Source organism: Natator depressus, chromosome 27, assembly GCF_965152275.1.
Source record: "Natator depressus isolate rNatDep1 chromosome 27, rNatDep2.hap1, whole genome shotgun sequence".
Lineage (NCBI taxonomy): Eukaryota > Metazoa > Chordata > Testudines > Cheloniidae > Natator > Natator depressus.
This window is the reverse complement of record NC_134260.1, coordinates 10,375,253-10,401,106: the sequence shown is the minus strand read 5'-3', so window position 1 is coordinate 10,401,106 and position 25,854 is coordinate 10,375,253. Positions and strand designations below refer to the sequence as shown.

At 44.1% G+C, this 25,854-nt stretch overlaps 3 protein-coding genes across 5 annotated transcripts in view; all 3 read right to left on the bottom strand.

The window, feature by feature from the left end:
- Positions 1–621: 621 nt before the first annotated feature.
- HOXB1 (homeobox B1) lies at positions 622–2,405 on the bottom strand. The gene is made up of 2 exons (XM_074940741.1): positions 1,691–2,405; positions 622–947 (listed from the first exon to the last, which is right to left on the bottom strand). The coding sequence occupies exons 1-2, from the start codon at positions 2,403–2,405 to the stop codon at positions 622–624; spliced, it is 1,041 nt and encodes a 346-aa protein (XP_074796842.1).
- Positions 2,406–12,631: 10,226 nt separating this feature from the next.
- Positions 12,632–15,502, bottom strand: HOXB2 (homeobox B2). The gene is made up of 2 exons (XM_074940782.1): positions 14,801–15,502; positions 12,632–13,586 (listed from the first exon to the last, which is right to left on the bottom strand). The coding sequence occupies exons 1-2, from the start codon at positions 15,177–15,179 to the stop codon at positions 12,955–12,957; spliced, it is 1,011 nt and encodes a 336-aa protein (XP_074796883.1). The 5' UTR covers positions 15,180–15,502; the 3' UTR covers positions 12,632–12,954.
- The window catches only part of HOXB3 (homeobox B3), a 62,561-nt gene continuing 51,630 nt past the window's right edge, over positions 14,924–25,854 (bottom strand). For all 3 annotated transcript variants that reach the window (XM_074940779.1, XM_074940780.1, XM_074940781.1), the window contains 4 exons: positions 22,184–22,738; positions 18,164–21,057; positions 16,276–16,333; positions 14,924–15,003 (listed from right to left, as the gene is read on the bottom strand). In XM_074940779.1, the coding sequence (XP_074796880.1) occupies positions 20,294–21,057; positions 22,184–22,619 (1,200 nt within the window). In that variant the 5' untranslated portion in view covers positions 22,620–22,738 and the 3' untranslated portion in view covers positions 14,924–15,003; positions 16,276–16,333; positions 18,164–20,293. The remainder of the gene's footprint in view (positions 15,004–16,275; positions 16,334–18,163; positions 21,058–22,183; positions 22,739–25,854) is intronic.

Sequence of the window (25,854 nt, the reverse complement as noted above, 5' to 3'; positions counted from 1 at the left end):
CATTGGAACAGCATGGAAAGCCGCGATAGTGCAAAGTGATGAGGGAAGGGTTGTGTTCTTTTCTCAAAGGCCTCTGGCTTATTAATAGGGTAGGTCTCACTCCAAGATATACAAAGTTTAAAAGCCGGGGTGGGGAAAACATAACTTTTTACAATCCTGTGGGAAGAAAGGACACGGGGGAAAAAAGTTACATTAAGCAACGAATTCTTGTAGCCCAAAGTCTGTGCACATTGTTTTTTGGAATGGAAATAACTAAATTCGTTTCAAGAATTTCTCTGGTTGAAAGTGCAATCCCCAAACTTGGGGTGGAAACGTCCCTGAGACAAATGGGTCTTGCCAGGAATGTAGGTTAAAGACCCAGCCAGCCCCTCCTTTTTGGAGTGAACTATTCCTACAGGACGGTCTCATAAATTAAGAGCGGAGGACAGAGAAATGGAAGCAGGAGTGTAACCATCACAACTCCGGCAACGGGGCACCAGTCAGTGGAGTGGGGTGTGGGCCAGCCTGGGCGGGCTGGAGTGTGTGTATGAAAGTGTGGGGGGTGTATATGGTCTGGGTACGCGCGCCTCCATCTGCGTGCCTTGGCTTCGTTTGCAAGGAGACGGCCTTGAAGGGACCCTTTCAGGAGGAAACGGAGTTGGGAGAGGCCTCAGGTGAGGTGAAATTGGACTGGTCCGAGGCTTCGCTCACTTCCTTGGCCACCCTGGGGGCAGGAGCGGGGGCCAGGCCTTCCTTCTCCCGCTTTTTCTGCTTCATCCTCCGGTTCTGGAACCAGATCTTCACCTGGGTTTCGTTGAGTTCCAAGGTGGCGGCGATCTCCACTCGCCTGGCCCGGGTGAGGTACTTATTAAAGTGAAACTCCTTCTCCAGCTCCGTCAGCTGCTTGGTGGTGAAGTTGGTCCGGATGGCATTTGGCGGCCCGACCAGTCCATATTCCGACACTTTAGCTGTTAATGAGCAAACGCACACAGGAAGCAGCAGCAAGGCGTAACGCGTTAAAGCAGTGGGGAGGGTCGACACATGACAAGCGAGGCTCTCTCCCGCTCTCTCTCCAGCCATCCATCACCCCGCCACACTCACCACTTCAGCATCTGGGCCAGTTTCTGGCCCTTAGCTCCATCCACGGCAGGGCCCGGGTGCTTTCTGTACCTGCACGGGTCCCTACAGCACCGGAAGGCTCCCTTCTGAGATGAACGGCTCACCTGCTCCCTTCCAAATAGTCCGTTGTTACAAGTCACTGTTTCGCGGAAAACTTTCATGGAACTGTCAAGGTGGGTGGGGGAGGGAAGGAGGTTGGGATTTAAGGGGGGTTCAAGGGAAGGAAGCTGAACAATAGGGGAGTGGAAGGGGAAAAAATTTGGAGGGACAGGAAGCCACTATCATTTCCTACTTAAGGCAAGATTTAAATCGCCCTGGGCCTCGCACAGAAATTCAGCAGCCCTGCATCATTACAGCAGAAGGAGCAGCTTTCAGGACCTCCGTCCACCTCTACTGCAGTCATGATGTTGCTCTGTTCCCTTCTCCCTTGAGCTGTTTACCTCCTTCCTTGTGACTTGGGGGGGTGGGGGGGGGAGATCTCTCCCATAGCCAACCCACAAAAGATTTCTTCCCCCACCTCCCTCTCTCTACACACAGACACACACACACACACACACTTTAAAACAAACCATCACCGAGTTGTCCAACTCACCTGTTTTGGGAGGGTTCCTCTTCACTTTCATCCAGTCGAAGGTCTGTGTGAGGCTGGCGGTGGGGCATAGCTCAGATGGGCAGGCGTGATCTTTGTCCTCGGTTACAGCAGACGAAAGGTGGCTGTAAGCCCCCTGCAAGTAGCCGTGCTGCCCCTGGCCATAGGGGTGGTGTTGGTACTGTCCAGAGCCTGAGGGGCAGTAGCCGTCTGACCCAGAACCGAGGTTAGATCCAGCGGGGGCAGAGTACCCTGGTGACTGGAAATACACGCCATCCGTTTCCTGCTGGCTGAGGCAGAATTGGTGATGCCCGTAGCTGGGGTTGCAGGCTTGGGGCGGGTACCCTGCTGATGCAGAGCCCGAGAAGGGGAGGCCAAGCCCTGAAGGGTGGGGGTGATGGTAGCTGGGGTTCGGCTGGGCAGGGTGGCTGGGCACGGTAGCGCTCCCTGCTACTACAAAGCGTCCGTCTCCGTTATAACTGTCACTGGTGGGTGTACCTGAGCAAGCGGGAAAGGAGGTTGTCCCTTGCTCTAAATGATGGTAGCCCTTGGGTGAGTAGGCGCTCGTCCCACGGTTACAAATTGCATACTCTAAGAAGGAGTTCATCCTAGTATTGTCCATCTGCCAGTGATGGAGGAGGGTCAACCTGTTTTGGGGGGATTTCGCCTGCCCTACAACCTTTAGATAGTATGTCAAAGCCGTAAAACTTCCATCCATGGATCGCTAGCCTTCGAACCCCCAGAGCCTTCCGAAAAGGGGTGGGTGGGGGGGTTGTGGGAGTGGGGGGTGGGACCACGTGGTTCGCCACTAATCCAATGAGCAAAGACCTCCTGAAGTTTGTCAGATATCTGCGCTCATCCATCAAGCCCCTGGCATTTGCATGACAAAGGAACTTCAATCAAACCCTGCCCATCAATCTGATAACAACACGTATATGTCAAAATCTTTCCTCAAAGACTTTAAAAGAGAGAAGGGAGTGGGGGGTGGGGGGAGGAGAGGGTTAGAATTATTCAAGACTGTTTTAAGTGTTAAAAAGGCCCCCAAATTATAAGATGTAACCAACTTCATCAGAACTTCCCCCCCCCAATAAAAAGAAGGTTTTTTCCCCAACCCCAGTTCCATCTGAGACAGAGACAGACAGAGACAAAGGTAGGGAGGTTTCACTGCTTTTCAATTATAAATATGCTCTTTTCTTCATTTTAAAACTTTCTCTGCAAAGTGGCACGAAAGTTTGGAGTTTGCTTGGATGAAAAGGCTAAAAAAACCAAACCAAACCAAACCCATCTGTACTTTCATCTTGCTACACTAGCTTTGTGTCTAGAACCAGTGTGGGTAAAAGCTATTTAATTCAATCAGTATTCTAATGAGCTGATGAAATAAAGTTTGAAAGACAGAATGTCTTTGTTGGAGAAACACCACAGTACACAGTATAGGAAAATGAAGAATGGGATTAAAAATATCTATCTGTCTAATCATAGAAAAAGAGAAGTTTCTTTTTAAAGCGTTTAATAAATTCCAGGGTTTTTTTTCAGTTACAAACATCATTTGGTCTGTTTCTGATTCATTTATTATATTAAGGTCTTCTTGTGGCACCGCCCAAATTGTGGGTAGGTACAAAGAGAAAGAAACTGAAGTCAGACTTACCCCTCCACTGTTACTATAATGGAAACAGAGGTAGGCAACATTTATTTACTTGTTAGCACAGGGGAGACAAGAGCATCTAACAATATGACGCCCACAGTCATTTGTTACTTGTCAGGATATTTACTGGTTACTCAGCCCTTAAGAAGTATCAGGAGTTTTTTAGGCCAAAAGTTCACTTTAAGACATATATATACAAGTTCTTTAGTCCGGAGATTTGGCTGATGCAACACTTTTGGACACAGGGACAGTTTTGTTAAGAAACAGGGATAGATGTGACTAGAGCAGGGTCCCTTTCCCTTTAAAGCCTCCAAAGGCAAATGAAATGTTTTAGCCAGTTACATTTCTCCTGGTTCACTAACGGGCTTATGAAAAAGTTTCCTACATCACCAGCTTTTGGTTCGTGAATACTATTCATAATAAAGTATCAGGCAGGTTCTTTGAGTTACTCATGTTCTGTGGTGTTTAGAACATCCGACTTCTGAATAACACGTATGCAAACTAATGATCAAAACCCAAGATAATTAACACTTGATTCGTTTTGTAAATGAGATGCATTTTTAATCTAAAGCCAGGAGTGGTTTTCTATATTATATAGCACTTATTTGGGAGTGAGGGGTGAGGAGGAAGAGGAAATAAATGTATTATATTTAAATAATACTTAAAATAGATCACTCCTGGATTTTTTTTAAAAAAGAACCAGCGTATTCCATCACTGAACCGGTTTTACAGAACTGCTGTGATCATTTTCAATTATCTCATTCCAGCGCTAAAATAGAGTGCGTTTTATTTCATTTAAAATATAGAAACACTCTGGGGTTTCCCAGGTTGCCTCAAGGATATCTCACTATTGCAGCCATGTGGCTGGGAAGACAGGCTGTAGTCGGTAACCCCTTCCTATGAAACCTCCCTTAGTGAAAACCAAGCCAAGTATCAGCTCTGAGAGTTGGACTTTTCAAGAGTTTGGTCGCGATGGCAGGTTAAGAGAAGACATTAAAATGCCCTTTTACTGCGACCAAGCAATGGTCATTTATAGTATAACACTTCCGGCCCTGGACACAAAAGAAAAAGCATTTAATATTAATCAACCCACATTCTTGCTCCTTCAGCAAAGGTGAATATAACAGGGACAGGAAATATAACTGACTGGAATCAGAGGCAAAGCCAATCTGGAAAGGTCTTTTCTTGTGGAGGTTATTCTCAAATCAAGGCAAAGAAGGTGAGGTGTTGTGTGGGGGGGGTTATTTTCTTTAAGACAAAGGGGATGTTGCATCTTCATTTCCCCCCCCCCTTCCCTCCCCCCTTTTGGAACTCTCTGGCCGCTCGCCATCTGCTCCACTCTGTTACCCAAGGCACTGTCACCCCCACAAGGACCCATCACTTCGCTTTCTTCTTATCTGCTCTCTGGAACCCATGTGCCAAGTAGTCACAACGTCCCGGATAGATATCTGGGGCTAATGGTGAGATCAAAGGCGCTGGGGTTAAAATAGCCCTGTCATAAGCGTTTATCTTGTTTGTTGCTACAGTGAAAAAGCACCTTCCCCAGGGGCCAGTTCTTGATACTATAACTCCAGTTTAGTGGCACCCCTCCAACTTCACGTGGGATCCCATTGACTCGTGAAGGAAGGTGCTAGTCCGTACAAGCGTATCAAAATCTCATCCCCATTGCGAGCAAAAAGTGGCGTATGCTTTCCGCCAAATGGCAGCCATGCCTGCAGCTCAACTCCAAATCGAGGTCACTGGATCCCATGCAGTGATAGAGTGGGGCTTTCCGAGTCGCCTACCTGACTTTCAACGCGACTTGAGATCCTACCTCTCTTTCCCTTTCCAGATCCTCGCACCATTTATGATTATTTTACATTTTGCTTCTTTTTATTTTCCCCAGTGGAGAACGTAAAGAGGGCCCCACTTCAGGACAGATCGTCAGACCCATCAGAGAAAGGAGACATCAGACCATGGGTAACTACAAAAACAATCTCTGGTGATTGCCGGTCATATTATGGGCAGCTTCTTCTTGAGAGAAGGGAGGCTCCAGAACTTGCTGAAGCAACAGAAGAGTGGGATCCCATCCGGGGAAAGCGATGAGCCAACGTGGTTTATTCCATCAAACCTCCGGTCCCCCGCCCCGCTTTTCTCCCCCCAAATACTTAATTAGTCATTACCCTTTCATGATATTTATTGCTTCGTTATATTATATGATCTTAATTAATTCTATGATACCATATTTATTGCTTCATCTGTCATGAGTCCTATCCCCTAAAGCACAACAACCGACAGACACTTTCAGATGCCGCTGGCTTTCACGGGATGGGATTACAACAAACAACGACAACAAAAATTAGCTGGGGATTTTTGAGGATGGGGGAAGGGCCGTTTTCATTCTTCCGTTCGGGTGCGGGGGCGGGGAGAGAGTCTAAACTGACCAGGAGAATTGCACTTCGGTTGCTAGCCCGGGTTAGGGGCTGTGACAGGAACCAGCGTGTTAATTGCTGGCCTAGACTCCAGCCCTTTTCCCTGAGGTAGATCCTTTCTGTTACCCCCCCCCCCCCCCCCCGCGTAAGCATTGAATATTGCACAGAGGAGGAGCTTCCCCCCTCCCCCAGAGCTGAAGTGTGTACTCCTCATTTATCAGTCCGGGCCTGCTGGTCTCTTGTTTTTTCAGGGGCTACTGGACTCATCCTAAATATAGGCTTTATATGAGGCGACCGGTCTTGGGGGTTTCCCTTAGCACACACCAGTGGTCCGTCTCCAGCAGGGACCAATGCAGAGTTCTTCAGGGGCGGACACTCCCTCTACCGCACGCATCCCCCCCGGGCCAGAAACACACTCGCAAGGCATATAACTGCGTAATATTATACTATGGGCGAGCAGGAAGCGGCAGGGGAGTTCCTACAGCAGCCTCCAGGACAGTTCATCTGTGATTACTCATTGGGTTGGTTTCCCTTGTTGTAAACAACCTCAGCAGCTGCCCTGTAACGCTGCAGGAAAGAAATCCAGCCAGGGAGAACCATATAGTTATCCCCGGCCATCCCTATGATTGCCCAGGCTTTATGGGAGCTCTGACAAGAAATCTTTTTTCTAACAGGACATCCCGTAGGCACAAAAAAGGGGTCCCATGAAACCTAGTGGAGTGTTGATATGAAAAGGGAAGGTTTCGAGTTCTTTCGTGGGAGATTGCTTGGTTTTAACCAGTTTGGTTGACATATTTGATACCGGAAAGAAAGAAAGATCTATAGCCAAGTCTTTTGTGGCAAGATCTTAAGGGAAGTGGAGCGGGTCTTTTAAAGGTATCCATTTGAAAGAGGCTCTGCCATCGAAAGTTAAACATTTCCAAGGTTCCAGGGTACTTAGACTCTTCTATTTTGAAGCTCAATATAAGGGTTAGCCGAGAAAGTTTGTTCCCCCTCCCCCAGGAGACATCACGTCGGGCTTCTCCATTATTTGATTAATAAGGAACACTTGATAATTGAGCAGCTTTCAGACATCTGTACAAAAATATTTGATTTGGCCTTTTTTTTAGAGTTAGGTATTTTGTCGGTGATTTTTACATCACGTCCTCTGTTTGTGATATTTGGGTCCAAAAAGGAGGGGCGGGGAACAACTTCAGAGGCGGTGATCCAAAGAAATATTGGAGGGAACCTCTGAGCACCGCTGTTCATAGATCCCAACACTAGAACGGGCCATTGTGGTATTTAGTCTGACTTCCCCTATAACACAGGCCAAAGCACGTCCCCAAAGTCATTCGGTTTTGAGCTAGAGACGATCTTAAAAAAAATCCAATCTTGATATAAAAATGGCCAGTGATGGAGAATCGGACACAACCGCCAGTGGTCAATTACCCTACCCGTTAAAAATTGATGCCATTGTGTTGTGAGTGAAGAAGAAGATGCGTTTTAATTGTTACCCGTTGTGCTCCATAAAGCAACAAGTGTAGGCTGGGTATTAATTCAGACCAGGGGATTTCAAGAGAGACCGTGTTTGGGGTGATGGATCAATAATTGTAACTCCATTCTCTGTGTTGATATTTCCTTGCAGCTGCGCTGCTGGGGTAAATGGACACAACTCTCCACTGAGGTCGCTTGTTTTCACCAGCAGATAATTTGGCCCCAGGAGACTGGAGTTACACATATAAATCCATACTCAGGTACCTACATACAAATGGCCTCATTGTCAAAGATGCTAAGTTAATGGGAGTTACAGGTGCTCAACAGTCCGGGGGGGGGGGGGGGGGAAGCCTAACTGTGGATTGAATTGCCTAAGGGCAGGCTTCAAACAATTAAATATAGCTCCCGCCGTTGATATTAGGAGCGACAAGTTGCGGAGTGGAAGATCTGAGCCAGAGGTGCGTGGTATGTATTTACCTTTCAAGAAAAAGTGTCAAGCCATGCCGATGAAAAGCTCTTCTCCGTTAGCTGCTTGATCCAGCTCCATCCTTCGGTTGTGAGCCTGGATACTTTTTCAGAACTGAAAATCCGTGGACTCAGAACAGCTGCCAAAAATTCGGTTTAAATTGCACCCGGGTCTAGTCAGGCGCCTTTAAAACTTTCCAGCTGGGTGAGAGTTAAGTGGCGAGGGGGGTAGATAGGTATCTGGGTCAATGGTTTCTATTTACAACCTGTGGGAGAGACTCTGATACTCGGGCCGAGCCATGCATCCCTCCTTCGGGACTAGACTGTAGTCCCGTGGAGAGAACAGGATTGGGACTCTGGAGACCTTCTAGTCTCTCCTCTGCCACTGACTTTCTGGGTGACCTTTGGCGACTCACTTCTTCTTTCCCTGCCTTTGTTTCCCCTCCCTTTAGTAAAGTGTAAAACGCTTAGGGGCAGGAGCATAGGGCATCTTACTATGTGTTTGTGCAGTGCCCAGTACAATGGAGTCCCCAGGTAGTACTAGAATAGTGATAATAATTAATAACTGTGCAACCCTTACACTCATTGGTGAGCGCTTCCTCAGAACATGAATTGGTCCCTTCGGCTGCACCTCAATGGGACTGCTCACCAATATGTGTAAGGGGAGGCCAATTTGCCCGTGAATTTAACACCCCTTGGTTTCAGTGCGATTTACACTAGCGCTCAGCACCTTGCAGAACAGGGTCCTCCTGTGAGCTTGTTTGTCTTGAAACCAGACCTGTAATACGGATATTTTCTTTGGGAGGAGAAGGTAATAATGGATCCATCCAGAATTGCAAGACAGATTCAAGAGGGATTTACCTGCCCTATCACATCGGTCCTTTAAAGAGTTTGTTTGGCTCAGATACAATCTCCTTTAGTATTCTCGTGGTCTGGTAAGAAAGTATCCAAGAGAGGAAAAAGCAAACGGTTGGGTTGGTCATAACGGTGCATGACATGAAAACGGTGCAGCTGTGCAAAGGGATTTAATGGCTCATGACTGCTAAGGAGCGCACAGGGCTTAAACTACTGGAGCCGTGGGCAAACCCTGATGGTTTATTCCTGTGTGACTGTGGCACAGTCGAGAGGAAGAAATGGAGATGCTAGACACTCCCGACGCAATTTAAAACAATGCGGCATTGTGTCCAGGATTGCACGCAGATGTCACAGCACAGATTGGCATTGTATTGCATACAAATATAGATGCGTAGTGATATGGCTATTTGGAGACAGACTCCATGCAAACTAAATAACATGAGAGAAGTGATCTGCTCTTGAGAGATTTTCTAGGCTTTGTTCAGATTCCGGGATCAACCGTTTAGAGGAACTTTGGGATGCTTTCCCAAGATAAGGCAATTGGCTCGCCTTGTTCCTCTTGTGGCAACACATAACCGCGCCCTAGGGTGCGCCGTTCAGTCCATATTTTGTTTCCAGGGGCATTGTCCCCTGGTCCTTCCCATGACCATAGTCGCTAGCTCAAGATCTTCAGGGCCTCAAGTAGCTCTTTAGGAAACATATGCCCAGACTAGATCAGCACCAGATAAATATTACTTTCGCATCATTACAACACGTGTGAGCGCATCTCATCTGCATATTTCTAGGTTAATAATCGCTAGTCCGCTGCAGTGTTTTGACAACGATCAGGGGCAGGATTTGCTTAATAGATGCCCTCCAGTTGCAGAGAACAGAAGGGTAAGGTTTCAAAAAACACATTCTCGGTTTGTTTGACATTTTGAAGAAGGTAAAGAATGGCTGAACTAACGATGAAGTCTTACAGTCATTCAATAACTTAGATTTTATTGAATATTCCCCTTCTTTCCTCCGACATTTCAGTCTTGCTAATTAGGACAAATAAGAAGGGTGGCTGTGAACGAGGATAATAACTGGCGAGGGCCCATTTATTAAGTCACTTTCCGCGGGTGTAGAATTGATTTGTGACTGTGACTGGCATGTTTTCTAGACCTGCAGCAACTTTGAGAAGTCATTATGATCTGCAGAAGGGCCATTGTTAGAGATTTGTATTGATAAGGTGTCAGTATTTACATTGGCGAGCGTGTAGAACTCCCTTCTCTCCTCCACAGCCCTGCATCCCCTCCTCCCTGGTATATATTGGAAAGAACATAGCCATCACCATCAAAACGTAACCCCGGGGAGAGACCGCCTCCCCAACACAAGGTGTCCCTTATTCTATCCTCCTCCCAGCTGAATGATTGAGTTGCTTGGAGATCGCACGTTGCATGAGGAGCAGCCTTCTCTGGAGAGGCAAATGGGGAAGGGCACATAAAAGATCCAGAGAAACGTGTTACCTCCTGCACTGAAAATGGCTGAACTAATGGGGGAAAGTGTGTGTGTGTGTGTGTGTGTTTCCCTGCGCAAAATGCTTTTAGTATTTTTTTAAATAGGGCAAGTTACTCTATATGTTGGATGTATCCATTTTTCCTCACTAAGTTCAGATGATATTGACTAGGTATAACCAATTCCTTAATATTCCCCTGCAAGATTGTATGCAGGATTGCGGGCTGGGGAGCTGTGGGGGGGGGGGGGATATATGTGAGGCATTGGAACAAATGGTCCTTTGATAAACAGCGTCTGGCAGTGCCAGCACTGTACTTGAGTGTGTTCCAGAAGCTAGAGATATTAAATAAACTTAACGATAATGAATAGCCTTCTGTGGTATTTTGGAAAGGCGCGGTCTGTCGGGACTTCAGGACTTTCAGAGCGGACAAGAGTGGTTAGTAAAAGAGGCGTGCACATGCTGGGTTGGGAAATGTTTGACTTCTAGAAGAGGATGCTCACGGCATTAATTGTAGGGTCAGTGTTTTTATGTATATGCATTTGTTGAGTAAGAGTTAGTCGATTATTTGAATTGCAATATATTTCGATTTTCAACATAAACATTTTCAGCCCCGCAGGAGCAGCGTTTTCATTTTAAAATATATCTGAGCATTTGTTCTGCAAAAGCGAAATACTATCCATTTTAAGACTAAACCGCGTAGACTTGAAAGCAGAATTCCCTGCTGTAATTGACAGAAATGTCTGGGATTTTTCCAAGAGCAATTTCAAAACATGTGTCTTTTGTACCCAACTGTTTGAAGGTTGGCTAAATTTGAAGTTCTTAACCACCCACCCCCCAGAAAAGCAGTGGGAGATGACAATGACATGTCTTACTGCATCTTTCTGATATGTGAATTCTAGTAGCAAAATGAAGGCTAGACAAAATCTTAAATCTTCATCCAAAAGAGACACAGACCCGGTGGGGTAGAATGTTCGCTCTTTGTTGTACCAACGAGTGTGTTTGTGTGTGTGTGTGTGTGTGAAAAATCCATCTTCCCCTATAGTACAACTGCGTGGACAGAAGGGATCATTTACCTCCCTAGACTCCCACCCTCCCTTAGCTCCTCAGAAATTGCCCAGTATAAATATAGCTTCTGTCATGGCTGCCTGTTTCCCTTGCCTGGCCACAGATTCCTGCGCCATTTTAAGCAGCCCAGGAAGAAAGAAGAGCCCCCTTTTATTCCCCCTTCCCACTCCCACGCTCTCCCCCGCCCCCCAGTCTTCTGGGTTTCGATGCTACTTTCACACAAACTCGACTTGAACGCCTACCAAATTTCTGCCGTGTCTGGGGAAACACCGATGACTTAGCAAAGACGTAATATGATTTATTTTTTTGTGTCACAGCGATTGATTCCTCCTCTGACCCCTTTTCATTCATAACAAGCCCCCACCCCCTTTTGATATATGAGTTTTGTGTTTAAAATTACTTGTTGGAGGAAAGCTTTCCTAAAAGGACGCGCGAGCCGGGGCAGACCAGCACAAATGGCTATCGAAATCACCCCAGATTTATTAGTCCTGGTTTTTTTCTGGCGTGTTCCCCCCCGCCCCCCGCCGCCCTTCACTCTCCCACTTTTAAATTTAATGTCTTCCCCCTTCTTTCCTTTATACCATTTAACTGCTGGCTACAAATATGGTAGTCAGGGTGCACCCATGGAGTATTTCTTGAAACTAGACAGTATTTATTCTCTCCCTCCACCCCTTGTGTACCATGGGGCAGTTTTAATTGGTATTTTTTTGCTTCAGGGGATGAGAAATGGAGGATTGGAAAAATCAAGAGGCTGCCTTTTGTCTTTCTGGATTGTCATTTGCCTTGGTGTTAACACTCACGGGAGACGGGAAATATTTATAACAAACTTCTAAACAGCAAACGTTTCTAACCAGCGTGCGCCGGACGTAGGTGTTCTCAGGACTGAGGGGTGGTTTTGAAAGTAATGTGTAGAGCTGAGATTTTAAACTTCGGGATCTTTGAATTTATATTTTACGTCAGTCGATTTTTATCTAACAATATTTTTGCTCGAAGAGTAGGAATGGGGTGTTTAAAGAATGAATATGTTAAAATTCACAGCGAAGGTCTTTATTCTTTGAGCAAAAAACTAGCGCAGGGAAATCGAACAAGGAAGTTTAATAAATAGAGTATTCCTGATTGAGACCTGCTTTCTATGAAAAAATGTGATTTATGAGGTCACATTTCTTCTTACCCTCCCTGTCTACACAAGATAATAAAAACCAGTAGATAGTTGCAAAGAAAGAAAGGGAAGGTTCTAACTTCAGACGGGAAATGAACAAGGTTCTTAAAGACGAGACATAAAAATGATAACACATTGTTTTAATTTTATAAAGACATTTATTTAATCTATGAAAATAATGTACAATAAATAATTTGCCATTTACTATTAAAGGATTTGAATAAATAGTCTACATCTAAAACTTAAAAAAGAGGAAACAAAATTCCTCCGGGTTTTTTTTTAATTATTATTATTTATTTTTATTAAGAAATCTAAAAGTTTCGTTCGGATTCCTGAGAAAGTCACTTGAAGGATTTACAAATGTTTTCTCTCGGGGGTGGAGGGTTGTGACGGGCGGGACGGGGGGTGGGGTGGGGTTGCCTGTGTATTTCTTTTAAATAAATACGAAAGAATAAAAGTATAATTAAATACCTGAATTTAGTAAACACATAGGAGGATCCTGTTATTTGGGACTATCGGAATAACTGTTTAAAGGATGGGCCATTCTTATGATCTAGCTTCCACATTAGAACGAATCTGAAAGGGGGCGAGGGGAGAAGGGGTATGAGAAAACACATGGCCACATTATAGAAATATTCTGGTGTCAAGTGGGGAGCTGGTGGAAGTGCGTGTGGAAGGGGCGACACAGCCAAGGCAGATAGACCCTGGTGGGACTTGTTATTGGAAATTCAGATGCTGCAGGTCTATAGTACACAATGTGTTTGTAAAAAAGTCCAGGTCTTCCTCCGAGAAGTGGACGGGGCTCTGCAGGGAGCCCTGGAGGCTGGAATCTGTCGCGAAGATGCTCAGATCTGGCAACAAAGGAGACTCCTGCCTCTCCGGGAAGGCATTGTCCACGCTGCCCGCTGTCCCGCTCGGCTCCATTATGGACCCTGGCTCTGCGGTGGGCGTTGGGTAGCCGGGGCTCCGGGGCAGCTGCTGAGCGCTGGGCGGCTCGTGGCTCGCCTGGTTTTTGGTTTGAAAAGGGCAGGGGGTCTCCAGGGCTTGGCCAAACGGGGAGTTCTCGTCCGCCTCGTCGCTGCATTCCTCCAGGTTGGGGTAGCCGAGGTCCCCGTCGGAGGGCTCTTGGTGCTGGGTCTGCCTCTTGTGTTTCATCCGGCGGTTCTGGAACCACACCTTGACCTGCCTCTCGGTCAGGTCCAGCAGCGCCGCGATCTCCACCCGCCGGGGCCGGCACAGGTACTTGTTGAAGTGGAATTCCTTCTCCAGCTCCAGGAGCTGGGTGTTGGTGTAGGCAGTCCGGAGCCGCCGGGAGCCGCCCGCGCTGGTCTCTGGGAGCCCCTGGGTGTCTTCACAACACACACACACAACCGCCCATTTACAAGGGGACGAGGGGGGGAAAAGAGAGAGAGAGGGTTGGAACAGCCACCGTGATGAATGAGCTACATCCATTCGCTTCCCGTTCCAGGGCAGGGCAGAACGGTGCCCGGTGCTAACCAAGGGGCAGAATTAAGCTGCCACAGGAGAAAACAGAATTTACCATCCTCCCAAATCACTCTCAAGCTCCCTTCCCCTACCCCAAAGAAAACGTTTCACTCCCCCAATCCTCCCACCCCAAGGGAAAAAAATATCCCTGCCCCTCCCGCCCCCAGTGGTAGGGGGATATTTCGTCCCCCTTGTACATTTGTTGCCAACAGTTTGGAAACTCCAAACCTTTTCTGGGGGGGAGGACCCAGTCGACACCGGAAAATACCGCCCGTTTCCCACGTTGTCGTTGTGTTATAATTGACCGAAATAATGTGTTTGGTGTTGGTTTTTAAAAAAAAAAGAAAAAGAAAGAAAGAAAGAAAGAAAGAAAGAAAGAAAGAAAGAAAGAAAGAAAGAAAGAAAGAACTCCCAACACACCGAGAAAGGTTCTGCCCTTTGGGCCACCAGGAAAAAAAAACCCATATTTTGGGGAAGATTATTTTATTGAGAACACGTTTAAAGGACTGTTGCCTTATTTTGCTATCTATGGCTTCTTCTTCTACTACTATTATTATTTGTTTATTTTTTTTTTTTGCATGTTCCTAATGGATACCGATGAGGGAAATTCGGTCTCTGTCCCCCTCCTCCACCTCCTGCACACACACAAAAGCGCCAGTAAATCTCTCTTCTCCCCTCCCCCCCGCCCCAGCAGGCTGTAAAAAGGAGGGGGGAAAAATTCTAGAATTTCGGGAATAATAGGAAAATCGAGCCCTGACATGTTAGAATTTGGCTTCCAATTCAGGCGGAATCTTGTAGGCTTATTCCCTCGGAAAGATAATTGCAGAACCGGCTATGATTCCCTCTTTGATTTGCACGGAAGTGGGGGGGCGGGAGGGGGGCACACCAAAAAATAAGGCTGCATATCGCTGCGATGTATTTTATTGCGTAACACCGTTTCAGGGACGGATGGATGGATGGATGGATGGATGGGGCGGGGGGGGGGCAGGTGAGGGGCGAAATGATGCCAACATGTTTATTGTCTGAATCCAATCCCAATAAACACCCCCCATCCCCCTCGCCCCTGCATTGTACAAACCTGCAGGAGATCCAGCTGCAGATCCCGGGAAGGAGGAAGAGGATGGCGAAGAGGAAGAGGAGGATGGAGTCTGAGTAGCTTTCTTGGCTGATTTCTTCTCTTTCATCCAGGGGAATTCTGCAGCCAAAGGGCCAAACTGGATTGGGCGCTGCTGGGCCAGGCCATGAGTTGCTCTTTCTTGGCTTCTTGGTCTCTCCTGGTTGCTGGAACAAGGATTCAGGCTGAGGAGGGTTTGCTCAAAAGGAGGTGGAATTAATGTCGAGTCCTTGATTGATGAAGTTTGAAATGTCTCCAGGACAGCGGGAAGAGACGCCAGGCACTCTGCGAGCGAAGGCTGGCTATTTATAAACCCGATCTCCCTCTCCAATTCAAAATTCATGGCTTTTCCAGGGCCCAGTGGCAGAGGGAGGGGGACGAGGAGAAGGAGGAGGGAGGAAATCTTAGGGCCCCAGTTTTTTTTTATTGTTATGGTTATGATGACGATTCTCGGGCTTTTATAATTGTTATATTGCTGATAATACAGGCGTATGGGGACCTTGCTCTATTAAACTGGAGACTGGGGCGAAAATGCAGCCAAATTCCTGGTCACATGACCAGCCTTGGCCAATGGCAGGCGGGGCCTGCTGGAAAACAGAAAGCATTATTTTCTTTAATAGATTAAAATAAAAATGGTCCTTAGGAAACATCCCTTTCTCCCCCCCCCCCTTTTAGAAGGACTTGGGCCCTGGCATTTAATTAGGGTAACCTCTATGCTGCAAGAGTGGAGATGCCTGTAAGGCAGGGAGGGGTGGGAATGAAGGTAGGAGTTGCCTTTTTAACTCTTTCCCTGCCTGGGAATACAGTGGCTGATGAGCACATTCTGGAAGACAGGAGCAGTTAAGAAGCAAACTCATTACTCTTTTTAAAGTTTTGACAACGGATTGAAATCAGGAATAGAAAACAAGTTTCCTAAATCAAGGCAGAGGCAGTCTTTATTAACAGCCAGGGAAGGCTAAAGCTAATCAATGAGGCAAATTGGAATTTCAGGTTTACCAATATCTGCAGTTGGGATTTTTTTTAAAAAGTTCAGGTCAGTATGAAAGCTGAATTCAGAGGTTTATTTTGGGGGCAGTTAGATGTTCTTAAGAACTTTTTAGATCCTTCGAAGTCATAAAGCAAGCATTAAAAGTTGAAGAGAAAAATCTTAGCTTGTTAAAGTACCTTAATCCCCCACTCCTAAGTGAGTGCTTTAAACTTCGCTGCAAGAGGAAAAACGTGTTTTAAGGTCACTGATATCTTTGAAATCAAATGAATTGTCGCTAAACAGCTCCCCTTTAATAGTTTAGAAAACAAATAATTAAATTAAAAGTCATTTCCCAGTAAGATTTTTCTTTTAAAGGCAGCAGCTTCACACAAACCAAAAAAGAAAAAGAGAGAGAGAAACGATCAATCTTTTGTTCGAAAGCCTTTTGACAGTTGGGCCTTAACCAACTTACCAAAGAAAGTTGGCTTTTATTAGAGTTATTGTGAGAGGAATTATTCGAAAAATTTAACCTAGAGAAGAGCAAAATAAGAAAGATTAGACAATGAACAATTCTGGGAAAAGAAGACCAAAAAATAAAAGATTCTGAAAGCTTAGAAGGTTTTTAGTTTGTTGGTTCAAGATCTATTTTCCCGCATCTTCTCGGAAAGAAGGGCTGGCAAACGGCAAGCAGGCAGTAAAGCCTAGAAACTTTTGTCCCTTCAAACATCCGTGTGGGTGGTAAGCATTTACAGAGAAACCCAGAAATCTACAGCCAAGCCGAATTGCAGGGCAGCAAAAAAAAAAAATAAAACAGTGGGAAATTAGATGGCTGGAACGCGGACATGGGCTTAAAGTTTGGGAGAGTATTTCCCCAAAACGTTCATCTCTGTTTGATTGGATTTCTGCTGAGATCAGGGGATAAAAGGTAAACCCAAAGAAACAAACAAACAAAACCAATTAGCAAATCAGAACAGAGATCAGAATCAAAACAATTTAAAATCTGGCTTTATTTGAATCTTAGTTGTAATAATAAAACAGGACAGTATTCTCTACTGCCTGGGAGACAGATTGGTTTATAAGAGGTGTGGGATATGCTGAAATAACTTGGAAAGTGACTATAGCTTCTTTCATTTTTTTCTTCTTCCTTATTAACACTAAAGTTACAGCCATAAAACCTTTTGGGGGAACATTTCTTGCTCTTTATTTCACAGGGAGTGATCAGATATTAAATTTCCATTCCCTATTTGGAGGAGAAAGTCTTTCTTTCTTTCTTTCTTTCTTTCTTTCTTTCTTTCTTTCTTTCTTTCTTTTGTTAGATAACAATACATTATATGTATACTGAACATTAAAGGCAAACGCAAAGTTTTTTTTTAAGGCAAAGACAAGTCTTCTTATTTAATACAGTCATGTGCAAAATCAAAACTGAGAACATGGGACGCTTCGGGGGGGGGGGGTGGGACGGACAAAAGAAACAACGTCTGTCTGAACCCTGAAATGTGACTTGGGTCTTTCGTTTTGCTGCTGGATTCACTTTCACTTATTTTGAAACTAGTTCGGAGCATTTCGTGACACCAAATCGAACAATATGGCGCCCACTCTTTTAGATTCAGTGACATCTCCGAGAAAACTATACTCGGGGGAAGCCCCTAAAACCTTGAATATTGTTGTTTGGTCTGATCTCAATCAAAGCTTCCATGCTTTTAAATTTTAGTATCACCGAATCTTAAATTGCTTCTTGCATGGCTGGATATTATCCAGTTACAGACCTGTGTAGAAAAACAAGTTTCTTCTTCTTCTTCCTTTCTCTTTTGCTTATTTGGTTAATTATTATTTATGATTGCACAAAGGCTGGAATGACTAACCCGGCCTTTCGTTTATTAAAAAGAAATCAAAGATAAAATGAACTGAAAATCATTGCTCATTGTAAAGTCTTCATTCGACCATATATCCATACACATACACAAAGTGTGTGTGTGTGGTCGAGTCAAGAAGACTGTACATACAGGCACGACACGCCGCTAATTAATAAATTTAAGCCATTGTTTCCAACCGAAATGATGTTAGTATTCAGTGCCTTTTGATCTCCCCCCCTTCCCCCCCCCCCAAGAACAGTGTTAGGAGTATCACCTTCCCTCTCAGAGCTTTCTCCTTGCTTATTTGTTACAGCAATGCAAATGGGGCATTTTGTGTTTGACAGACAGTTTATATCCAGTTCCAGCATCATAAAACTTTTATTGACCCACACCGCTTATAAAACAAGTTTTCTTAAGGCTCTGGAGCATAAAAGACAAATTATCCACAGCATTATCTTATATTTGCTTTTGCTTCTGCACACATCTTTCCCTCCCTCCTCCCTTTACCTTTCACTAGCAGTTTAACCCTATCACAGCATCTCTCTCCCAGCACCAAGGTTTTATTCTTCCGCTTCTCCAGTGATTTAATTTCACTTCAGTATTAAAATTCCTCTTTGCCTTTTTGTGATTAATCATTTTCCTTTGTTTTCATTTTAGGCCCAATGGCTGTGTCGTTCGGATGACACGTGATCTCCTCTCTTTGTAACCTCAGAAGAGGACTGTGAACTTTAGTCTGCTTGGGAGAATTTTAAACAGGCTTCCAAGGGGCGAATGGGTGGGGTGGGGTGAGGTGAGGGAAATAGAGACTAGCTATTAACTTTTTAATTAAATATTGTGGTCTAGGAACGTGTCAACGGTTTATAACCTGCGCTCTAAAACAAATAGGATTATAACCTGAGGGGTGCGCCATGGAGGAGAGACTATAGATATCTAGCTATCTGTCTTTAGTCTCTGGGATATTTAAGCTTGTGTTTTGACTACTTTGTCTTTATGTTATTTTTGCTTTTAGATCCGACTAATAGGACAAGATCCAAATTGATAACAGAAAGTTTATTCAAGAATTGTTCAACAGACAACCCCTTAAGCAAGGAAATGAAATTACTAGTCTAGGAACAAAGAAAGATCTCCAAAGAGGAGGGGTGACGGGGAGGGGGGATTAGCTATAGTTCTTCTAATTCAGGACTATACAATTACAGTCTGGTTCTGCTCTCATGCCTCCAGTAGAACTAATTACATTATTCATAAGTACGAGGGTAACATAAAACTACTGGTCTTCCTAAATTACAATAACTAAAATAAGCTTGTTGTACAATATCAAGGAAACACAATGTCCTTTATAACAAGTAAATACTAAAAAAGTACAATTTGATTCTTTTTCTCATATAAATACATGATGTTGGGGATAAATAATACAAAAAAAAGGAAAAATATTTTAAACTGGCTATAACCAATAAATATATATGAATGTTCACCAGAACACACAGCTTTTGAAAGACGTCAGGATTGAGTGGACGAACGCCCTTCAAAGTTGTTTTATACCCATTCAATGTAAACTCTAAGTGCAACAAAGATGTCCAGACAAGAAAGCATTAGCAAATACCAAAGGTCCATTCACTTCTGCTTCTTTTGGAGGACACACCGTTTGTTCAAAAATACCCTGTTTTCACGTTAAGTCAAGAGAGAAGGAGGAACAAATGTAGGATTTCTAAGTCTTAAGATTGCTTTTTTGTTAATGAACCCTAAACCAAAAACAGTGTAACCGAATGGAGACTTCACTTCGTAAGAGGCAAAGGTTAAAAATATCCAGACCTGTCAACTTTCTCTTCCTCTCTTTGGCCTCTTTAAAAAAAAATAAAATATAAAAATCAGCTTTGTTGCAGAAGTTTATTTCCAGAACCTTTGCAACTCTTCAGCCTAGTTGGGGAGCGTGTGAAGAGGAGGAGGAAGAAAGGTACTATTTCCAAGACTTGGCAGATATGTATATTTTCAGCTAATGGGGTGAGGGGAGGAATTACTCAGCAAAAAAAATGTTCTTCATCTCAAGAGTTAGACTGGAAAGAAAAAGGTAAGATTCTTTGGGGGGAGATTTGGAGGGTGCAGTTTTCTGTGAATCTGTTTAGATTAAAAAATGTATCTGTTATTGATAGGCCAATTGTATAGATTTGGTGGGTTGACAATATGCTGTCATTATCAATGTCAGAGGAATCTTTGTACTTATTTGTACCTTCTTTAAATATATCAGGTTCTTTTGGTTTTGTATTTTGCTAGATTTCCATAAAACTACCCCAGATATATATTCAAAAGCATTTGTGTTGAAGCATTAGAAGGTATATCTATCTAGAGTTTAGACAGAGAGAGAGAGAGAGATAGTGGGGTGTGTATGGGGATAGATAGATTAGATTAGATTAGATTTGAGAGCTGCATCTTGCAAATAAATAAAACGAATCATCAGGAAAAACCAGGAAATTTCTCCACTTGAAGGGCTAACAGGACAGGCCACCAAACAAATATCTTAAGGGCGCAACACAAATGTTTCTGAACCAGGTCCCACTGCGGATTCACTCCCTCACTTCAGTGCTCCCCAACTTCTTCGCGAGTCTGTCCTGCTCTCCCACAACCCACCCTGCCCCCACCCTATCACAGGTGGGTGAGTTTGGGCGCCTCTTGGATTCGGCCCTGAGAAGAGGCGTGGTGCGTGGAAAGCTCTGTGTAGGTTGGATGGGTCTCACAGGGTCCGTGGTGCTGGCTGGCTGGCATCTGTGGATCCCCGTTGTAGTCCATGCTGGCAGACTGGTGGTGTGGCAGGTGACTGAGGCCGTAAAGGGAGGGGCCCGGAGCAGGCATAGAATCCCCGTAGCTGCTTCCAACGTATACAGGGCTGCCTTGCATATTGGGAGTCCCATAGGTGCTCCCATTGCCCTGTAATATGTGGGGGTCGTACTCCGGCGCCGTGTTGGCGTACTTCTGTTGGGAGGGGCACCCTTTGATGGGGTTTTGGTAGTTAGTGGACATGGCATAGGCATTCTGGTGGGGTTTATTGAAGGAAGGAGGCGATGGGTCCTCGTAGTTACTAGTCATGGTGTGCAAGGCATTCATAAATCCTGCCGAGGATTGCATGGGCTGGGGCGGGCTGCCGGTTGGGGAGGGCCCCCCGGAAGAAGACCCCATGCCTTTCGACTTCTGATCTTTCTTATACTTCATCCTCCGGTTCTGGAACCAGATCTTGATCTGCCTTTCGCTGAGGTTGAGCAGATTGGCCATCTCCACCCGGCGGGGCCTGCAAAGGTAGCGGTTGAAGTGGAACTCCTTCTCCAGCTCCACCAGCTGCGCGCTCGTGTAGGCAGTACGGGCTCGTTTGGAGGCAGAAGACCCCGGAGGGCTTCTCTCGCCGCTGCAGCTTTCTACCGGCCCGAAATGAAATAAAAGATAATTACTTACATGCAGAAATTGAATGTACCGTTTCCTAATAAATCCTGTAACAGGCAGGCGGATTTCAACCATCCTCCCTGCCCCCCCCCTCCCCGTTCACATTAGCTTGCACTCTATAATCATGTCATTTATTAAGAGTTCTGTTCTCCAAAGCTGCCCCTGCTTTATGAAAATTTGATCATGTCACGCAGAAAAGGATTCCAGGGCCATTTATTTAGGAGTCGATTATTTTCAGTAGATAATTCTGAGACAATAAAATTTGGCAGGGGACAGTGTTTTGAAAAGCAAATTAATATAAACATGGATGCCAGCAATGTGTGTATTGCGTTTTCATGTGTGTATATTTTATACCTCACAGGCATATGTGTGTGTTTTGTATAAATGTGGGTGTGTATTTAATATAGGTGGTAACACACACGTGCATAGTGGCACACATATATTTGTGCCTTCAGTGTACATGCATATATATAATTGCACTTATAGAATATATATGCATATATAACACAAATACTATATTAAAACACACACACACACACTTATATAATAAACAGACACGTGTATATCTGTTTATGTGTACGTATGGGCAACTATATATTATTATATTATATATAAAAGAGCAATTCCATGGTGTTCTTTTATCTAATCTATCTATCTATCTATCTGTTGATCAATAAATAGATGGATAAGTAATATACTGTGGAATTTCTTTACTATTGATAAATATGCTGCAATGGATATCCATATGCATTTATTAGTAACTACATGCATTCAATGCTTCAGCCACCTTTAGCTATGTACAATTTATTTGGTGCATTTTACTACAATATTATGGCATTTAAAATAAATAAATACATAAATCAAGCGTACACAGCTAAATCTTCATAATGGGCCAAATCCAGTAGGCTTTATTCAGGCCAAACTCCCATTGAAATCACCAGGAGGTTTGCTTGAATAGAGGTTGAATGGCTTGGCTCCGCCAACCATAGCAGTATTTTCAATGCATGTATCTTTCCACTTTCAGACAAGAGCATTCAGGCTGGTGGCTTCATTACCTCGCTGTTTAGGGAAGTGGAGGGTTACAAAAGCAGAACATTATACCTGTGGTAGGGGAACTGTTTTTCTGTTTGGAGTTTTGTCTCGATTCTTTCATCCAGGGGAAAATCTGTTTGGTGAGAGTTGCGTTTGAACTGAGATTTGATTTGCTGGGGGCAGCTTTACTGCTCCCTGACTGGCTATCGCTGTTGCTACTGTTGCGGTTGGTGACGGAGTTTGGGGGTGGTGAGACAGGTGGGGCTTGATGATTCTCCCGGGGCAAACTCGGACGCATGCAGCTTCCATTCAGGTCTTTACTTTTTGCATGTGGGGCAGTGTTGCCAAGAGACTGGAGGGAGCAGGCAGACCTCTGGTAGTCATTCTCCACGTGAGAAGAAGGCTGGAAAGGCTGTTGAGGGCCATCATAACCAAACCCATTAGCACCCTGGTAGGAATAACCTCCAAACAGCGTCGAACTGTCGTAGTATGTTGTTTTCTGCATCTCTGGGATTCCCAAAAAATATTTTTACCGACTACCAGGGTCTTGAGACCCCTATGGAAGAACATTGGCACCCCAAGGTCACGTGACAATCCGTTTCCAGTTGTCTATTGGAAGTTGACCTGAAAGGTTAGAAGAAACACACAATGATAGTGGCCTGGCTATGAATCCATCTTAGGTCGTGAAAAGCACATGACATGAATAGGGTCCTACAGAACAGGGCTAACAGATGCTTTGAACAGATTTGTCCTGTGTTCCTCCTCCCAAGGCTTATCAACTATTTTAAAGTTTATTTTTTAAAGTCAATGCATTTTTATGAACAGCATTGCACCGTGTATGTCTAAATATGTCTAAGCACTGGTGATTTCATATGCATACATAGGCATAAACACACACACATTAATATAATAAGAACAAGAACATAGAATGGATCACTGCTATCCACAAACATGAACCGAATATAACTTATGCCTTTTTACCCCACATCCTAATCCAGTCCATGCAATAAGCAGTTCCCAAGAATAAAAGAAAGAAGGTTATGATGTGCCCAGAAACGAAAGTTTGCAGGATCAGATACTACAAAGTTTTGTTGCTTTATTGTAGGACTGCCTCACAGAGTCTTTGATTTTAAACCAAGAATGGCAAATATTCTCTATATTTTATCCAGGTAAGGGTCTCTTGACTCATTTAGCTTTATTTGCTGCTTCCACAGTAACACACGTTGTCTTTGCAATTCTGGAGAAAATATTTTCAACAGATATTGGGGCATCCATTTAAAAAAACAAAACGTTTTTCCTTTGGCCTATTTGTCTATTGTGTTTAGGACAAGTACCTTTTCACTCTTCACCCCCATTTCTTTAAAATCTTGAGTCTGGAACTGCCATTGAAAAGAATTGCTTCCAAACCCAGTTTCATTGTGTGTGTCTGTGTTTTTTTAAAAAACAATTTTGTCACCAGGCCATTTGGTTCTAGCTTTCTATCCCTTTGACTTTTCATCATTCCCCCCCCCCCCTTCTGTTTAGGTTTGCTTTCCAACCCAAGCCCAAAAGTTCCAGAAAACCGGAAAAACCAGCCTTTACTACCTCCTTTTGCCCAAAGTATGAACTTTCTCTTCATGGAATGGGGGAAAAAAACCAAGAAGAATGGACACTGATCAGAAAATAATTTGGTATTTGGGGATCAACCAAGCAGCAAATTTATTTTAAAAACCCGGTGGATTTTCCCCATTACTGTGCACATTATGCGAGGATGGATTTGATATTTATCGCCATTTTTAAAATTTAATTTTTATCACTTTTAAAAAATAAACTGCATGTAAATAAAGTCTAATGAAATGTTTTCAAATACTAAAGATTTAACACAATGCACAGCTCTACAATAAATAACACTCCGATTTTTCCTGCCCCGACTTTTGTGTGTTTGTGGTTATGTCAAACTGCACTTCAGACAACACACTCTCTGCCAATATACACATGTAAGATTGATTTAGCTTTTATACATCAACTTCTCCACTCCCAAATCGGTGCGATAGCTTCCACAGAGCTATATTATTTATTTATTTTGTCGACAAAGAGTCTGGAATAATTTTGCGGAGAATTATTGGAGGGAGTACTCGGGTTTTATTTCCTCGTCATGATAAATATTAAAAAGTATACTCCTCTACCCGAGCTGAAGAGCTGTGAATTAATTAACAACCAGCAGTACGTATATTATGAATAGGGTGGCTGAAATTGACGAGGAGTGCAAAAAGGTGGGAATCTCTCCCAGGCCTTCCTGTTTTACACGGCTTTCTTTCTTCTTCTTCTTCTTCTTTTTTAATCTTCTTTTTCTTCTTCTTTTTTCTCTTTTAAATGCCCGAGGGGCTTATCAAAAGCAGCTAAAAAGAACAGCGGTGATTTTCAAAAAATACATACAATAATCGTACCGCCTTCTCCACCCAAAAAACCGAAGCTATCTGGTTTGGAGCTTTTGTAGCTCATCTCTCAACGCCTCGCAAATGCCGGTCATTTATCTTCCCGAAGACGGCCGGAATCCTAATTATTTACTCCAAGGAATTGTGTGTGTGTGTGTGTGTGTTTTTTAAATCTCAGGCAGAATAATAAATATTAGATTATATCATGTTCCAATTAACTACCGCAGGATCAAGTCTAGTATGTTTCCCCATCTTCCAAGTTTCACTTTGCGAAGGATAACAACATTAAAGACACAACACAAGAACTTTTACGGCGAAAGATTTAGAGGTGATTGAAAAAAAAAATGCCAGTGAAATATCGAGATGGAGAAGGAAAAGGGATCTAAGTCAAAAGGTTCATAGGAAGATTGGGTGAGAGGATGGGAACAGATCTAAGCCTATTTATTTCCCTTTAAAGCGATTCCCTCCATGTTGGAAATCCTAAATTCACTACCTGACTCTGTTTAGGAAGAAGAGCAGCTCATTCCTCCCCTCCGCCGCCTAAGGTATATTTCACAGACCGAGCAAAAGAAAGAATAAACCCGTTTTTAGTTTAAAATAAGAACGCTATCGACATGCCCCTTAACAATAGGCTGGCGCTGAGAGGCACCTCAAATTCCAGCGACTGCCTTGCCGTGAATATGCCTGGAAAATAGAGACACATTCCTAAAATTTCCCTCCCCCCCCCCGCATCATCACCCCCAAGCAGAACCCCCCAGTTGAAAAGCAGGGGGGAAAGAAAGGCCCCTGGATGAGGGCTGCAAAACAGTCGCTGCGTGGAAGGAAGCTTAAAGCTTGTGAACTCTTCTTGAACCGAGATTGGAGTCATATGGTCATAAATCATTGGGACATAGACTCCGCCATTCACAAAGTGATAGCCTATTTGAGTCCAGCTTACCTTAGTCTCTGACGAGCAAAGCACAGGCAGACATAATGTATGTTCACATCCAGCACCAAAGCAATCAATAAGCAAGGAATTGCACCCTCTTCCTTTAAAAAAATGTTAAAGGAATATATAGAGATAGATAGAAGTGTGTGAGTGTGCGTGGAAAAAAAAAAGAGAGAGAGAAATCCAGTAATAAAGCCAAAGGATGGGGGGCTAAACCAGGGTAGCCTTCGGTTACGGCTGCTCAAATTCTCTCTCTCTCTCTCTCTCTCTCTCTCTCTCCCTCTGTTCGTTTGGGGAAGGAAAAAAAAAAAAAAAAAAAGCAAGATGCTTACAGCTTCCAAGATGTGTAGAAAAGCTCAGGGCTTTGAATGGACAAACCCTGAGATTCTAGTTGCCCT

Coding starts and splice junctions, on each gene's coding strand:
- HOXB1 (XM_074940741.1), bottom strand. CDS start 2,405: ATGGATGGAAGTTTTACGGCTTTGACATACTATCTAAAGGTTGTAGGG. Junction 948..1,690: donor GAGGAACCCTCCCAAAACAG/GTGAGTTGGACA, acceptor GCTCATTAACAG/CTAAAGTGTCGGAATATGGA.
- HOXB2 (XM_074940782.1), bottom strand. CDS start 15,179: ATGAATTTTGAATTGGAGAGGGAGATCGGGTTTATAAATAGCCAGCCT. Junction 13,587..14,800: donor TGCAGCTGGATCTCCTGCAG/GTTTGTACAATG, acceptor TGTGTTGTGAAG/ACACCCAGGGGCTCCCAGAG.